Source organism: Cyphomyrmex costatus, unplaced genomic scaffold, assembly GCF_001594065.2.
Source record: "Cyphomyrmex costatus isolate MS0001 unplaced genomic scaffold, Ccosl1.0 scaffold5, whole genome shotgun sequence".
Classification (NCBI taxonomy): Eukaryota; Metazoa; Arthropoda; class Insecta; order Hymenoptera; family Formicidae; genus Cyphomyrmex; species Cyphomyrmex costatus.
In genome coordinates, this window is record NW_017279267.1 from 5,222,102 (window position 1) to 5,240,421 (window position 18,320).

The 18,320-nt window shown below is 38.7% G+C and overlaps 1 protein-coding gene across 3 annotated transcripts in view; it reads left to right on the forward strand.

Moving 5' to 3' along the window:
- Positions 1–18,314, forward strand: part of Atpalpha (sodium/potassium-transporting ATPase subunit alpha) — a 55,020-nt gene extending 36,706 nt beyond the window's left edge. The window contains exons 2-11 of one of the 3 annotated variants that reach the window (XM_018545638.1): positions 3,476–3,556; positions 4,655–4,783; positions 5,080–6,480; positions 6,549–6,873; positions 7,205–7,441; positions 7,588–7,889; positions 8,839–8,933; positions 17,058–17,232; positions 17,597–17,829; positions 18,074–18,314. In XM_018545638.1, coding sequence (XP_018401140.1) covers positions 3,476–3,556; positions 4,655–4,783; positions 5,080–6,480; positions 6,549–6,873; positions 7,205–7,441; positions 7,588–7,889; positions 8,839–8,933; positions 17,058–17,232; positions 17,597–17,829; positions 18,074–18,194 — 3,099 coding nt within the window. In that variant the 3' untranslated portion in view covers positions 18,195–18,314. Of the gene's footprint in view, positions 1–3,475; positions 3,557–4,654; positions 4,784–5,079; positions 6,481–6,548; positions 6,874–7,204; positions 7,442–7,587; positions 7,890–8,838; positions 8,934–13,623; positions 13,719–17,057; positions 17,233–17,596; positions 17,830–18,073 lie in introns of all 3 variants that reach the window. The other 2 variants (XM_018545639.1, XM_018545641.1) reach the window with 2 other exon arrangements.
- The last annotated feature ends 6 nt before the right edge of the window (positions 18,315–18,320 follow it).

Genomic DNA, 18,320 nt, shown 5'->3' on the forward strand with positions numbered 1-18,320 from the left:
AGAGAGAGAGAGAGAGAGAGAGAGAGAGAGAGAGAGAGAGAATGAGAGCGAACAAGGGTGAGAAAAAAACAGAGGGGTGAATAGGGAGAAAAGTGGAACGAAATGGGAAAGAAAGAGAGAGAGAGAGAGAGATGGATATGAAAATTATCATTCGGGTATCAACCTGAATGGTATGGTATCATCGCCTAGTTTAACCGACAAATAGATTATAGATCGTCCTTCAAAATCACGCTTCGAATGTGGGTATTTCGTGTCTGAAATTCTCGAGAAGTTTAGGTAATAATAGAGAGTGAAAGGGATTTAAGTCTACCGCAATTTGGTGACGGTCTGTTGTTGAAATAGATTCAGCTCGTGAACTAAAATGGAAAATCTAATTTTATTTCATACGTATGTAGATAAAAAGATTTACATAAAAAATGTGCGCGTTGATTGTAATAGCGTGTTAACCGTAAAATTGCACTTTAATCTCTGTATCTTGCGTTAACGGATCGTAATGCTTACGCTGTAAAGGATTTCAACACGTTTTAAGTCGATCCTGGCAACGACACGCGACGTCGACCCTCACGCGGCGCCGTTATTACCGCGTCGTCGCGATTATCGTCGACGCCGACGTCGCCGCCGGCGCCGTGGCGCGATCGTTGGAAGTTAATCCTTAATGCCTTAAGTCAATGCCTTTATGCAACTGTAAAAGAAATATCGTGCGCTCGTTTCCCCCGAATAAATTTCAAGAATTCGTATTGCTTATGATCCGTTAAATATAGTTGTATCTGATTTGAAGAAATAAGACTGGGCGAAGTAAGAGATATATACATCATTTTATCAATTAGATCTACAATGTTAAATATTTTTTACTCGAAATGAAAATATATTACTCAGGATTATTAATTAATGGTGCGTGACTTAGTTAAAAAGATAAGAATATTATATTTCTCTTTAATTGCAAAGCCGAATTTAAACAAGCGAGGACGAACAAACGAATGAAACGAATGAATGTAATCTTTTTGAAAGAGAAGTGCCGGGGTCTGTCTGTTTTTCACTCGATTTTTTTTATATCGCGTAAAAACTTACAGAGCGTAGAATTCAATTTGGCATAAAAATTAAATCTTACTTTATACGAGTATGATATCGTTTGTTGTTACTCAATAAAAATACGCAATATGAAACAGGATGCGAAATCGTATCAAGGGCTGCGTAACGAATGCAGTCCTAGAATGCGATCTAATCGCCGAGACTCGACGCGTTTTCCTGCTCGTCGCCAAAGCTCGACCACTTCCGCTTCTAGCAAGCCAATTCTATAACTCGACCCGTGAACTCGTAAATGATACCGACCCGTGCAAATTAGCATAAGGTCGAAATCGCGTTCATCCTGCGCCTACGGAGACGCGCTCGATGCTCTTCAATGCGAAACTAGTGCGAGTGAATTTAGCACGAAGAGAAAGAAAGTCAAATTAATTTCGCAATTTCGCGCAAGCGTTTATTGTCGAATAAATTTATTTCTTTTTTTTTTTTTTCTTAAAGATCAAGTTGAAAAGATGTCTTGTTTATTTACTTCTATCAATGCATTTTACGCAACGAATGGCACACGCGCGTACCGCCGGCGATTGTATATGTGTGTGTGTGTGTGTGTGTACGACAATCAGCGAGGTGCATATGTGACCCGTAAAATTGCATAATCGTGCTTCCTCAATGACGACGTGAGCAAGAGAGACGATGGGCCAGAGGTAATGATACCTATGAAATTGATCGTTTACGTATACGAGCCAACGACGCGACGCGACGGCGGATGGCGCGAACCTTCTGCAGACGGCAGACCGGACGTGTTACGCACAAAGTCGGAGTTACATTTTTACGATTGTAACCGTCGATTTGCCGGCTCGTTGGTCTTTTATCTAATCGCCGTGACGGTCGTAACGAACCGCCCGCGCCGTGACAGAATTAACGGCCGCGCGCGGCAATTGCGCTCGTGTAAGCGCGTCCGCGCGTCACGAGTCTCGCATTTCGTTAGTTAGTCCATCCGGTACGTGAGAATATCGTCGGTTTTCATGGTCGAGACGATAGCGTTCGAAGATACTACCACACGATAAGCTGCACGTGTCAATAATTGACTGTTTATTAATATTCTTCGGAACGGAATGTAGCTACGAACTCTGCGATGTACGATGTAGAAACAAGGCGATGTATATGTTCGATTCACTCATTTACTCTCGTTTGCTTTTTATTTTTATAGTTTCTTTCGTTAAACGTTTACATTACAAAAGAAAACATTTGTGTTACATTTCAAGAGACAAACTAATTTCGCGCTATGTCCACATTCATTCGCGATCAATTTATATAAGAAATAAGGTCGAGTCTCATATGGATGTGCACACAAGAAGAGCGTGTACTTGATATTTTGTCAATCAATTCCTTTTCTTACGTGGCTATATATTTTTTCGCTTGACTATATAAAACGATCTTAATTTGTAGAGTTAAAAGTTAAGCCGGAACGTGTGTCGTGGGCTAGCTCGTAATCGCGATTACGGGATACCATTGAGCATTCTGCATTGAGCATAGCGGACGATGGCGAGTGGTGTCTCCATTCAACCGACACGCACTACCGGAAGCGGTCGTTATCCGAACGCGGTCGTACCGAGGTCGCTCTTGAAAATCGGGCCTCTGTTCCGCGCACCGCGAACGTCTCTCTCACCGACGTCACGTGTCGAATGCGCGCCGGCCACGTGTCTCTCTGTCTCTCTCGCCGTCTCTCTCTCTCTCTCTCTCTCTCTCTCTCTCTCTCTCTCTCTCTCTCTCTCTCTCTCTCAAGAAGGTCGTAGTTGTGCTTGGTACGAGCACTGTGAGAAAACTGGTCCATTCGGATCGTTTGTGACGTGAATCGCGGCGCCATCCGAATGGATGACAATACCATTAAGTGTAATTTACAATGTGCTCTCTGCTTCCTGTTTCTTACTTCTTGCCTTTTTCCCTCTTTACGACCGTTTTAGTGATAATCGTGTTTCATAGTGCGTGTTTCTTGTCTCTGCCAAAGTTCGTTAACCTTTATCTCGGGCGTTAGAAAACGAAGAAACAGAGGATAAGAAGCAAAAAGATGAAAAGTTGTAAAAAGTCAGAAATAGGAAGCGAAGAGCACACACATTGTAGATCAGGTCTTAGTCCATTTTCAAAGCGATATGTAAAATTTGAAGCGGACAATTTAACATGGAGGCAGCTTAGAGCAATGAGAGATCGACGATTCCATAAGAAAACGAATTTCTTGATCCTACCATATACATTACGCGTTTTATTCGCGCGATCGTAGATGTCACCTATCTATGTGAGAAACACAAAAAACGGCGCTATCTCGGCTCGCACATCATCATTTTTTTCAAATTATAATTTTGCCATATATACCCCCGTATATTTATTTTGACTGTTCATATTTTGTTATATTATGCCCGCATGATTTATTCATGATTTTTTTATCGCCCATTTTTTACAGCATGGCCGCTCAGACTCGTACAGGGTCGCCACGTTACCCAACATTCGTGACGACAACAAAACCGCAGATGGGATGTACAAGGTATATTCAGAGATGGACTTATGCTTCCATACGAATTCTATATGATTAACATATCTGGGATGTCCGGTATGCTTCTTTCTTGACCAGCAGATGGGATAAACGGGACGTTTCTTCCATTCTTTTCTCTTTATTTCTATTATCTTTCTTCTACCTCTCTCTCTCTCCTTCTCTCTTCTTTCTCTTTCCATTTCTCGTTTTCTTTAACGCTGATCTCTATAATTCCATCGTCTCTTCATGGTAATAACGTCTATCGCCGTAATGCTTTTCTTTTATCTATGCCTCGATCGGAGTTTTCTCGAAGGAAATTTCCTTCTGCTATTACACACACACACACTTTCAGATCTTTAGCTTTTTCGTATTTTCACTTTGATATCAGTTTTATGTGATCGTAATTATCTTAACGCATGAGAAAAGAATTTTATTTATTCGTGGTTCAGGTCTCGATTGGAACAGCGTTATAATCGCATTTCAATTGACTCGATCGACGTGACAACATTATATTCTCTTAAAAAAGAAAGCTTTGTATACTTTATTTAATAACAATGTGCAGTAAGGTGAGATAAGATTACACCAAATATCTATACAATAAAAGACAAGGAGTCCTCACTTAACTGAATGCTCGAGAAATACTTTACATTATTTTATAGTTTCGTCATTCCACACTGAAACTTAGTTTATATTTATCAATTATTTTCGCTGACATTACTTGACTCTAAAACATTCCTATCATTCTAGTGCAATTCTATCTCATCTTATCATCGAGATATCATTACGGTTCGGTTCACCTTGCTTTTCGACGATATTGTTGCAATCGATTTCTTCTGCTACAAAGGCTATATTCTCACTCGTCGCTGGGTTTTCAATCTCTTTGCAGACTCTTGTAATCCGACACGCTTTGATAATCTTCTATTTCTCTTCTACTTTGTTGTCAGTTATCAGAGTATCATGGTGATTAACGCGTCGCGGTAATACAATATAATCGCTTTGTAATTGTAGTTATATTAAGGTCGTGTACACATCGTCGGTGTACAAGGAAGATATTATCAGAAAATATCTTTCGATAACGCTATTTTTCTTTCTGTCTGTTCTCGTTAACAGTCGCGGCGGAAGAATCCAAAAGCGCGGAGGGGGGACAACCTAGATGACCTGAAGCAAGAGTTGGATATTGACTTCCACAAAGTCTCACCCGAGGAACTGTATCAAAGATTTCAGACGCACCCCGAAAACGTAAGTATAACATCATGCGATAAGGGACGATAATCTTTCTTTCGAAGAAATAGATTCAATTCGAGATCGCATAGTGCATCGATCGATATTAACATGTGACCGCTGCGACTTGATACAAGATCGAAATATTACAGATAGTTTCTCTTCTGCAAAAGTGGAATAAAGTACAAATGGAAAAATATTAAAATGAAAATTAGTTGAAAACGGCGTTAATTAATGTTAAATGAGCGATTGAAAGATGAAATGGAAAGAGATGTGTACTCTAATTAATAATATTTCTTTAAAAATAATAATAGGGCCTCAGCCACGCGAAAGCGAAGGAGAACCTGGAAAGGGACGGGCCGAACGCCCTGACGCCGCCGAAGCAAACTCCGGAATGGGTCAAGTTCTGCAAGAACCTGTTCGGCGGTTTCGCCCTCCTATTGTGGATCGGCGCGATCCTCTGCTTCATCGCGTACTCGATCCAGGCCTCGACCAGCGAGGACCCGAACGACGACAATCTCTATCTGGGCATCGTCCTCGCGGCGGTCGTAATAGTCACGGGTATATTCTCGTACTACCAGGAGAGTAAGTCAAGCAAGATTATGGAGTCGTTCAAGAACATGGTGCCGCAATTCGCCACCGTAATCCGGGAGGGTGAGAAGCTCACCCTACGGGCGGAGGATCTCGTGTTGGGCGACGTCGTCGAGGTTAAATTCGGCGATCGGATACCAGCCGATATCAGGATTATTGAAGCCCGTGGATTTAAGGTGGACAACAGCTCACTGACGGGCGAGTCTGAACCGCAATCGAGGTCGCCCGAGTTCACGAACGAGAACCCGCTCGAAACGAAGAATCTCGCGTTCTTCTCGACTAATGCGGTGGAAGGCACGGCCAAAGGCGTAGTGATCTGTTGCGGCGATCAGACGGTGATGGGGAGGATCGCAGGTCTCGCGTCCGGCTTAGATACCGGTGAGACACCGATCGCCAAGGAGATTCATCACTTTATACACCTCATTACCGGTGTCGCTGTCTTCCTCGGCGTCACATTCTTTATCATAGCCTTCATTCTGGGTTATCATTGGCTTGACGCCGTCATCTTCCTAATCGGTATTATTGTGGCGAATGTACCGGAGGGTCTTCTCGCTACTGTGACTGTGTGCCTCACTCTGACCGCCAAGCGAATGGCCTCGAAGAACTGCCTGGTGAAGAATCTCGAGGCTGTGGAAACTTTAGGCTCGACTTCGACCATCTGCTCGGACAAAACTGGAACCCTCACGCAAAATCGTATGACGGTGGCGCACATGTGGTTCGACAATCAGATTATCGACGCCGATACCACAGAAGATCAGTCTGGCTTGCAATATGACCGCACTAGTCCAGGATTTAAGGCGTTGGCGAAGATTGCGACCCTGTGCAATCGTGCCGAGTTCAAGCCGGGCCAGGAGGGTGAACCGATTTTGAAGCGAGAAGTTAACGGCGATGCCTCTGAAGCTGCGTTGCTCAAATGTATGGAACTGGCGTTGGGCGATGTCATGGGCATTAGAAAACGCAACAAGAAAGTCTGCGAGATTCCTTTCAATTCTACTAATAAATATCAGGTATCCATACACGAATCGGACGATCCCAATGATCCTAGACATCTCTTGGTGATGAAGGGTGCTCCCGAGAGGATATTGGACAGGTGCTCGACCATATTTATTGGCGGCAAAGAAAAGGTAATTTATCTAACAAATTATCTATCTATCTGTAGCTTTTTTCAATATTTAAACTTTTCGTATCGTAGGTTCTCGACGAAGAAATGAAGGAGGCGTTCAATAACGCGTACTTGGAATTGGGCGGACTCGGCGAACGAGTGCTCGGCTTCTGTGATTACACACTGCCGTCCGACAAGTTCCCGGTTGGCTTCAAATTCAATGCCGACGAACCCAATTTCCCAGTCGATGGACTCCGTTTCGTAGGCCTGATGTCTATGATTGATCCGCCTCGGGCCGCGGTACCCGACGCGGTCGCCAAATGCCGGTCCGCCGGCATCAAGGTCATCATGGTTACCGGTGACCACCCGATCACTGCCAAAGCCATTGCCAAATCCGTCGGCATCATCTCTGAAGGTATTTTGCACGTTATGAGTCGACTTTATCACGTTAATGATTCTCTCGGATGATGTTCGAGATTAGATATTGTAGCCGCGAGATCTTCGAAGCTTTATTCACTCATCTCGATTATGATACTTTTATGAGTTTAATCTCTTAATGAGATGTGTAATTTTTCAGATAATATATAGACCGCGCTTATGATTTTACAACGATCTCATTTGTATACGGAATTTGGGGTAGTTTTATTGGAGGCTAATACTGAGTTTGCGTTGTAAAAATTATGTAGTAATTAATATTTTTTCATTTATTTCATCTATTTCAATTTTATTGCCATCTTTCTTTTTAGGTAACGAAACCATTGAGGACATTGCACAACGGTTAAATATCCCAGTATCCGAAGTAAATCCTCGCGAGGCTAAAGCCGCGGTCATTCACGGAACCGAACTCAGGGAACTGAACTCCGACCAATTGGACGAGATTCTCAGGTACCACACCGAAATTGTGTTCGCCCGTACTTCCCCTCAGCAGAAGCTCATCATCGTCGAAGGCTGCCAGCGAATGGGTGCGATTGTTGCTGTAACTGGTAAGTTACTCGAAGGCAAATCAACACACACATGCGCGTACGCGAAAAATTTTTACTTGGTACTACGAAGAAAATGTTCACTTAGAATTAAAAGCTTTCTAGAATTGTTTTTGATTGGATAAATCCGATAAATTTAATTTATTTAGGCGACGGTGTCAACGACTCGCCTGCTCTGAAAAAAGCCGACATTGGTGTCGCTATGGGCATCGCTGGTTCGGACGTCTCCAAACAAGCAGCCGACATGATTTTACTGGATGACAACTTTGCTTCGATTGTAACAGGCGTGGAGGAGGGTCGTTTGATCTTTGACAACCTAAAGAAGTCCATCGCCTACACCCTGACCTCGAATATACCCGAAATCTCGCCTTTCCTGGCATTCATTCTCTGCGACATCCCTTTGCCGTTGGGTACCGTCACCATTCTTTGCATCGATTTAGGAACTGACATGGTAAGTCATGAAATACTACATAAAAACGATGACTCTGGTCGAGTAACAATGTTCGGAAGAGACGTTTGCACCTCGCTCTTTAAAACTTTTCCAAAGTTGCTACTCGATTTCTTTATTCTTATTGGCTAATCGAATTATTTCAGCATTCGCGTCCTCCATCATATATAATAACTTATATAGTCATGAAGATACAATTATTTCTTAAACGTACCATCATTCTTTGATACTTATAATTAATTGATAGGTACCAGCATATGTTTGGAATACTACTGATACGACGATTGTTCAACAGTTCCTCGAAAATTCGTTCGATGATATCTTCTTTTTTTATAGATTGTGATGCATTTGAGCCAGAGGTGGTGGTCAGCAACTCATCAATTAATCATTGAATATTTTTACTTCCTTTTAGATTAATTGCGCTGATGGAGCTTGAGTAAAAAAAAAGCATAATTTAGATAAATTATCTTACAGGGGTTAAACATTTTTTTAATTAAACAAAATACGTTAAAATACGAACAACAAATTTGCATTAGAATAGAAATAGATATTTATCGTAACAAGAGATGCGTGTAGTTTAACGTTTCTTTTCAGGAACTTTATCTCTGCGAGATAAACTGCTTACTATTTATTCACGCGAGATATCGCAAATTTCCTCTGAACTTCCTTGATTCCTTTCAGAATCAGTTTCTTAATCAATTTAGTTTTTTTATTTTTCAGTTGATTATCTTTTGTTTATTCTCTATGCTTCATTGTGCATAAGAATGCTGTCGATATCGATTCGATTGTAATCTTTTTAAGATTGATTTTACTATCAGATTATATGGAAAAAGATTAATAGCTTTAATAAAATAAACGACACGACAACATTCTTACTTCAACATCATTCGAAGACATTCTTGTTATTTAATTGTTGGCGTTATTACTGAGCTCTTTGATAATGTGACGTCAGGTACCCGCCATCTCGCTAGCCTACGAGGAGGCAGAGAGCGATATTATGAAGCGACAACCACGAAACCCCTTCACTGACAAGCTAGTTAACGAAAGGTAACACATCAACAATGAATATTGACAAGCTACATCAGAATGACTGTCTGTAATTCGAAAGAGTCATCGATGATGATACACTGTATTTTCGAGGTATTTTCCCGATTGACAAACTGAGTTCAAACATGTTTCGAAATTTCGATAAAACCTGCTAACTTTCTTAAAGTGAATTTCTCAAATAATTATTTAAGCTTTTTTTTTTTAAATCGGGTAAAACTTCGGAAATTCAATCACACGGCGATCGCTCTCTCACTCTATTGGCTACATATTTCGTCTTTCTATTGACGACTTTAGTAGTTAGTGCGTTCTATCTTCTATTATAAAGAGTCTATTCGATATAAAGTTTAATGCGGGAAGGCACATGCATACATTGCTACACGTTTCTTACTCGTCGTCGTTCGATACATACGTACGACAGGAATTGTAAACTGGGTAACGACGATTCGCGGGCAAATTGATTCCTCATATATAAATAATGTACATTTTTAAATTTCTTTGATTTACACGCTAGATATTAATTTTACTGAACAATATTATACATATTATCTTTCAAGTATTGTCTTTATAAATACTTTATGTAGTAAAAATTTGCTTTTCCTTCCATTTTTCTTTTCTTTTTTAAAATACTTCAATTACATTGGTCATTATTGTTACCAAGGTCATTTGATAAAATTCACGCGATGTAGGGATTAATTTGCCAAGCCTATCGCTCGAGTTGTCGAGTCGGACATGCTAGGACAAAACGTGAATAAGGTAATAACGGGATATGGTACACGCAGATCAACGCAGATGCAATGCTCTATCTAAGGTGTGTTTGGTCGCTGGGAAACACTCGAGCTTTATTTTCAGTCTGTTCTTCTCTCTATTCATATATCCTATATTCGCTCTAACGTTAAGCTGGATTGAATTTGGTTAAGCGACGCTTGCTCGTCTATGATTTGTCGTCGATGTTTTCGGAATTTTTATAAAATTTCGAAATAATTGTATTGTTATAAAAAGGAGTAATAGTAATTACTCTATTACACTATAATTACACTATTATCTTGCGAAAAAGTAAATTTTTATAATATATGTTTTAATAAGTGAGACGATTTAATTACGAGACGGGCAATCGTGAATGTTTCCTTTTCGAAGAATTTTCTCTTCCTTTTATATTGACGGTCACAGGCGCTTCCATCATGACGATCCTCGGTCGTATTAGTATTGTTTCGTTACATCTAAGGTAAGCTAATCGCATTGTAAAAGCCTCTCTGTATATCTCTCTCTCTCTCTCTCTCTATCTATCTATCTATCTCTCTCATATCTAATTCTCTATTACTTAGTATCTCTAGTTTTATTCTCCTTGAGCTCAATTTCCTATCGTTTTATAATTTCTCGCTGCAGTCGTCATCTGTCCTGGTTTACCACTGGCTTGAGGTGTATATGGGTTGCTGAGACGTCCACGAAACATATATAAACGTCGTTGTGAAGAACTCGCATGATCGGTCCCTTCAGCATTTTACTTATCTCGCCTTTTTTCCCCACTTGGAAGTCTTTATTTTTGTTTAATTTTCCATTATCTAACTCTTTCGTTTCTCTCTCTCTCTTTCTCTGTCTTCTCTCGCGTGCGTGCACGCTGTTTTATGTATATGAATTAATTTTTTCTTCAGCTACATACTCTATCTCTATATTCTTTTTTCATACCATCTTTCATATTGCGCCCTGTCGCTGCAAGTTTCTGAGTTTCCCTCTCTAAATCGTGACAAGTATCAAGGAATGCAAGGGAATTTGTATATTGTATTGTGAATATTGTGTGATGTTTATCATAAATGTGCAACTTATACTTTGCGAATACTCTCCGCGTCGTTGTCGGTACCACGAAGATTCAAACATAAAGATTGAACGATAAGAAAGTTTCGCACGTTCCGGAAGCCCGAAATGTTCTCATAGAGTAAACGGTAGTGCTCTCTCTCTATCTCTCTTTTTCCGTAGACATTTGAGTAGAATAGCATTATATAGAATAGAATTGTCATTCATACGTCGGTTTGCATATATGAAACGTGACTTTTTTCTTTTAATCTCTTTCTTTTTTTATCATTTTTCTCTACCTCTATCTATCTACCTCCATTATTCCTGGCTGTCTTTGTTGTCTCGAGCCAGGTTTTATCTTTGCTGCTCCTCGCTCATGAAAACGAATTTTTTTCAACTTAGAATTGGTTCGTTTTATACGACTTATTGTTAGTGAAAATTCACCTGATAGTCTAACGCGGTGTACGTATGAATGAACAAGAACATGATTGTTGCGTGCCAAATTAAACGAAATCACAATTTTGGTGAAATTGTATTTAGAAATTTGTATTTATTTGCTTCTATCTCGCAGATATACATAAATTAATTTTAATAATTTTATGTAGCAAATAAAGCTATATACTTACAATTAGCTAAATTGATTGAATCGATAGATGCAGAACAGCCGCAGGTTTGTCGTGGAATTTCTACACCTGTGTGACGCGCATTGCATACTTTTCTTAGTTTTTTCTCTTTCTCTTTTTGCAACAACAACTCCTTTCTCTTTTCTTCTGTAGAATTTACCGGATTTTTCTTAGAAAAATAAGCTCTGCATCAAGCGATTCATTTTCTTCCTCTTTCATCGTCGGTTGAGCAACGATCGTTCTTAGTCATTTCATAATTTAGCAAGTTTCGTCGACGCAATCGCTTAGGGAAGGCAGAATGAAACGAAGATTCGTTCCAAATGCATCACAAAATATCGATAGTGGAAATTAATTAATGTTTCGGACTGGTCGACGAAACTTAAGTTTAATCAATTAGTCGAATTCTAATCGATCTTACACGTACATATATTGCATACTCCTGGAAGAGTATTACAGCAAATAAAAAATAAAATTTTTGCAAAAGAGTAACTTGGTACACGATTTCCTAAGGTAGCTCAACTAAAATAGCACTTCGTTTAGATGTGAAAGATTTTTACTTATTGTAACTTATATAGTAATATTTCCTGCAATTATAAAGGTGAAAATGAAATGTTGAAAAATTGAGTCATGGAGATCTTCTTTCAGGAGTGGTATATATTATGTATATAGATATGTATATATATTTACATTAATCTTTGATGCTCAGTAATTATTACTATTATTATTCTTGTTCTCGTCTACTAGTCTTATTATTATCATTATTATTACAACCACAAGCCAGCATCGTTATACTTATAGTTATGAATTTTTATTGCCATTACTATTTTATCTACTATATCACAGCTGCCGCTGCTACTACCTCTATATATTACTACTATTATACTATACTTACTATTTACTTATACTGTTCGTTACTTGCCACCATATATCACCGCCAAAAGAGAAAGACACTTTTGTACATTTTTGAGCGTCATGAACTTTTCTTGCAGTTTTTATTCTTTACAGTCCTATCACGTTTTATTCTGTAATGCGCTGCCTACTGCCGCTGCCTTCTACCCACTCTGCAACTGGCAACTTTCTAATGGGTGCTGAAACGACTGATATACTTTTACAAAAACATTTGCTAACCGGGGGAATCCATATGTATATGTTAATTGGAAGTAGGAAATTGCCGTGGTAGCCCCCTCGTGCACAAACGTAATTCTGTTAATTAAAAATGATTTGATGACTCGTTAGAGAGAGCTTGGTAGCATATCTTTTGCAACGATGCGACACAATGAGAGAATGGTTATGTGCATCAGGGGGTTGTGCCGCAGTATTAACGAAAAGAGTGCTTGAGGTTGTACTCAGTCGAAGTGCACGAAAGAGAAGGGATTTTTTTTCACCTGCGTTTCTCAGAAGTGCTCGATGACATCCATCTATCTTGCTTATATTTTTCAATTTGTAGGCTTTGATAATGTTGATGCCTTGAAGAAAGTTTTGTAATTTCAATTTTTGAATGAAAAATTGAGTACGTCTAGCGAATTTTGTAGTGTACGTAACAAAACCGGTGCTAGAAACTGCCACGAACGTTGAACGTTATTGTAACGCTTTTTATTCCCCTGTATAAGTATATGCGGATTCATCGAGCATCTCTGAGAATAATTTAATTGGAGACTATGAGAGTCAATGATAATGAAAATAATTGGAGATTCGCAGTGTGAAAACGTGAAAGTGGAAAAAGGACGGAAGGTCCGCGTATGTAATTTCAATCCTGATCTTTTTTCACTTGCTTCAGATATAGCACAAACGATTTCTTTCTCTCGGGCCGTTTCTAGGCCGTCTGTCTAAACGCAGCGCCTAATTCAATATGCACAAGTACACTCGCCAGTATTCGCTACTGTCCAGGTCCTCTTCGCTACACTTCGACGCAATTTTCTAACGCATTTTTACGGCACTATTTTCTAACGCAATTGTACGCAAGAGCAATTAATTTCTAATTGTAAGACAGGCTGCGTTTAGGATGGAACTGGTCGAGCACCTTGAAAGATCATCTTTTCGGGAGTTTCGCATGAAAACGTAATATCGTCGGTAATATACGTATAATGTGATCGACGCTGAACTGTCTTGTGCGATCTCCAAATCTCTCTATCTCTTTCGCTCGCACTGCGCGTACATACACGTTACCGAGAGTGTATGTGCCTAAAGTACCAATAATGGTATAATATCTCTTGCATATAACTTCTTTGTAATGCGGTGAGGGGTAGTTAGCACACTTTCTAATCAGTGGTGGATGGCAGGTGCCGGCCATCTCGCTAGCCTACGAGGCACCGGAGTCGGACATTATGAAACGGCAGCCACGCGATCCTTACAGAGACAATCTAGTCAACCGAAGGTGGGTCTCCCAATTACCCACCTAATAAAAAAAACCAACAGAAACCTATTGCACTTACGTCCGTACCGCGTCAACTCACGTACACGTTTTTACCGTTATCACTACTATCTACTTGTTTTCACATATACATACATATACACGCATATACACACACTAGCATACCCGCCAGGGCCGTCAGACGTGATTGATCCTTTGCTTGGCAAGTAGAAACTCGAAGCAACAACCGGAAAATTCAATTCCAGCATGCGCGAATTTTGCCTGATGTACTACTAACACTGATGTACTTGGAGATAGATTAGAAGAGATAGATTAGCTAGTATTTGCCGAACAAAGGGTTAATCGATGATAACTACTACCGATGATGAAACAACATTGCGTTACGTGTGAATAGAATAAAGTACGTTTTGCGATGAATAGCACGTAATACATGACGTCGCGTTTCTGACAATAGTTGACTGCTCTGACGATAGTAGATTTTACACATGTACGTACACACGTACATATAAATGTGCTTGTGAACTGAGTTAGAAGTAACCAGCCGTCCTAGTATTGTCTACGCGTGTCGCACTTTATTCACCTGCATGATGCAGTAATAACTGTCCTGGGGCGGCTATTATACACTTCTAATTTAGATCGCAATGTGTACACACGACACTTAATACATAACAACACCTAACAGAGTGTCTACTGATTTTGGCTACGAATCATAGTGTATCACTGTCTTCTCTTTTTCGTAAAAACGTTACACACTTTTTAGTTACAGAAGGAAATCGATTAAAGGATAAAATTATTATGTTCCAAGATTGTAAAATTTTTGAGATTGTCGTTAGTAACGTAATAGAAATCCTAACTTTTCTTCGTTTCGAAAATCTTAGTTGTAAGTGTAACACACTCGGTAGACACTCTGCGTTAGCAAACAAATGACTTTATCCGACTTTAAGAATCTAGTTGATTAGCAATAGAGCACAAGCAAGTTTTACCTATAGAGAACAGTTTTCAAATGTTGAGAATGCCGAATGCTTTTTTTTAGATACACCTAAAATCCGATCAACGACTAACACTGCGATCATTTAGCTTCAACTTTATACGTGTTACTTTTTCTAATCGTTGCACTAGATGTACGCGCGCAAATTGCGGGCGAAATCACCGAAAACTTCATTGCTGTCAATAACTGATTACTTAGTTATTATAGATATTAGATACTAACAAATTTTTGTACATTTAAGAAAACTAAAAAAAGATTGATTCATATTGACAGCATCGCTCCTTAGTCTGCCAATTGTCTAGCTCAATAGATCTACATTTATTTTTCTGAAGATTTATTGTATAATCAAATATTGGGAGTATATAAAATTTCAGTTTATATTATAAGAGAACTTTAAAATTTTTTTATTAATGAATATACATTATATATAAGAAATATGATTTTCTGATATTTTCTGATATTTTCTTACGTTAATATTATACATACCGCAAATGTCTTACGTATATTCATCCTATAAAAATTTTGTAGAGAAGGTAACGGAGAAAAATTTCCAGAGACAAATGTAGGTCTAATGAATATCTACGGTAAACAGAGGGTTAACGTCGTCGGAAAACATTCGCCGGAAAAACGGTGAATTCGAGCTACCGACGAGTTTTCCGCGGACTGCACGTTTCGCCTCGAATGTTTTCCTTTTTGCTATCTTTAATCTTTCACCTTTTTACACTTCTCATTGACGTTAGAGAGCAAGCTCATGGAAGTCGCCGCCGAGAGCAGCTTTTGAAAACTAACAACTCGACATGCACGGCTTGGGTAACCTCCTTCTCTCCAGCGAACAGCGTGATCGCATTGCAATTATCGGCTTCTGCCGCTTTATCGCATTCGATGATTGCCTCAACGTCGAGAATTTAATTGTATTGTCCGAACTGCAATCTTTTTTTCTTTACATTTGACATTGCGATGCCTTTGGCACGCTTGCGCGAACACTAATTTGTTAATTACAAACTCTTCTACATCTTCCACTGGATCTGACGAATCAGCTATCGATTTAGTACGACTAATTTAACTATGACTAGTCTGGTGCAATAGCATACGACTTGTTTCCTTAGCTTAACTCTGCCCACAGATACTCGCTGCACGTTTTTTGTACTAACTGCTTTGATAGTATAGATTGTACGCGATCTGATTAGTAATTTGTAATAGTAAGTTTAATACAACGATACTGACAATAATTAGCTGCAAAGAAGAAACAAATGATCATATCAATAATCTGGTTAATTATAAACTGTCGTATCAATAGTCTAGTTGATCGTAAATTATTGATTATATTTACGGTTCAAAAAAGTAAGAAATTCTTGTGTCTATCTTTTCAATTTTGTTACAATTAGCATTACATTATATTGTAATGATAATCTTTCAACTAATTTACTAATAAATGTGATAATTATATAGCATAAATATTTATCATATTACATTGATAATAACGATAGGAAGATTCTTTAACCAGATTGTTATGTTAAATCGCATTTAGAGGAAGACCATTAAGTTTGTCGTTTATTAGATCTTAAATATAGAATATTAAATTATATTTAAAGTCTTATTTATTATAGACTTGATCTATCTTTTTGACTTGAAATTTTCGATATAGTATAACATACTTGCGCCAATCAGTAGATTACTTCATTGTAACATTAACTCACAAATTAATCTGAAGATGTGCGTGGGGCTAAGCTTTGTTAGTACAAAATATTAGCTAGAAATGAGCAGCTTTGATGTTAACTGTGCAGCTTGCCTTCGTGAGAATTGGCAAGCAATAGTTGTGTCTACTCGTATGTCTGTCTGTCTGTCTGTCTGATCTGATCTGTCTGTCTGATCTGATCTGTCTGTCTGTCTGATCTGTCTGCTCTGTGTGGCATGCTTCACTGTCAAGAATCGATCGTTAACAGTCTACCTATTGGTAAGTAATCTGCATTTTGCCCCTAACCGCCGGTAACTATGGCTTTCATAACTTTAACACGAACTTAGATTATTAGAAATAACATCAAAAAGTCGGACTATTGATGTGACGAAGATTACTTAGACTTCGAAGAATCTTGAAACATGTTAATCCTTTTTGCTATTCAAAATCGAAATGTCAAGTGTAAAATTGCTGCAGATGCTAATTTTCTTTGATCAAAGATTTTGAGACGCATATTTATTCTTTTTAAAATTTGAGAAAATCGTTTCTTTAAGGATAAAATGCTCGCGTTGTTTTTAACGAAATGAATTACTGCAAAACGCAGGATTCTTCGAAAGCTAATATCGAGCGATTGATTGCACAGGGACAAAAATTTATTAACGTATTTATTTGTATCTAGGCTTATTTCGATGGCATACGGTCAAATCGGTATGATTCAAGCCGCGGCCGGCTTCTTCGTCTACTTTGTCATCATGGCTGAGAATGGATTCCTGCCTCTGTATCTGTTTGGCATTCGAAAGCAATGGGACTCTAAGGCTATCAATGATCTTACTGACAGCTATGGTCAGGAATGGGTAAATATGTTATAATAGACCTACACAATCGATCGAATGTTGAAAAAAATTGAGATAAACGAAAACTGATATTTTATTCTCAGTAAATCAAGTCTCTTTTGTCAATTAATAAAAAAATATTCACACGTAGACAATGGGCGTGTTTTCTATTTTAAATTGATCAATCGATGAATTAAAAATCTCACCCATTCTCCAGGTTCATTCTTAAAATTATTTGTAATCTAATATTTGCAAACTTTTAATTATTAATAAGAGAAACTAATTTATGTCAGATATGAATTCAGAATTTCTCGACTAACAACAAGTTGCAAAATGTAAAGTAATTAGAAAAATAATATATGACTGATTATATTTTCACGAACAGACGTATAGAGACCGTAAAACACTGGAGTTCACCTGCCATACTGCTTTCTTCGTGTCGATCGTAATTGTGCAGTGGGCTGATCTGATTGTTTGCAAAACGCGTCGCAACTCAATTATTCACCAAGGTATGAGAAACTGGGCTCTGAACTTTGGCCTCGTGTTTGAGACCGCCCTCGCTGCGTTCCTAAGTTACACGCCCGGTATGGATAAAGGTCTTCGTATGTTCCCATTAAAGTACGTATTTTTTATTAATTTTTGCTCCTTTTGTTGTATAATTTGTAACTAGTAATAAAAGTAATAAATAATTTTATATTTAATGCTTTATACAGTAAATACATATTTACTATAACATTTATATATGTATAAAGATTGCAATATTAATGTTATAGCTATTGTATTATAATTAATTTTGAAATAATAGTACATAATGCGACGCAGCATAAATAAAATAGCAACATGTAATTCATGTACATTGTAGATTCGTATGGTGGCTACCAGCCCTGCCGTTCATGTTTGCTATCTTCATCTACGACGAAACGAGACGATTCTACCTTCGTCGAAATCCAGGCGGCTGGCTCGAGCAAGAAACTTACTATTAGACGCAAAAAAGGATTAAATCACACACATGCAGAACGCGCGCGCAAGAGGATGAATGAATAAACGAAAGAATGAGAGCAAGAAGCAGAGGGCGAGAGAAGAAGGAAGAGAGGGGGGGGGAGAGAGAG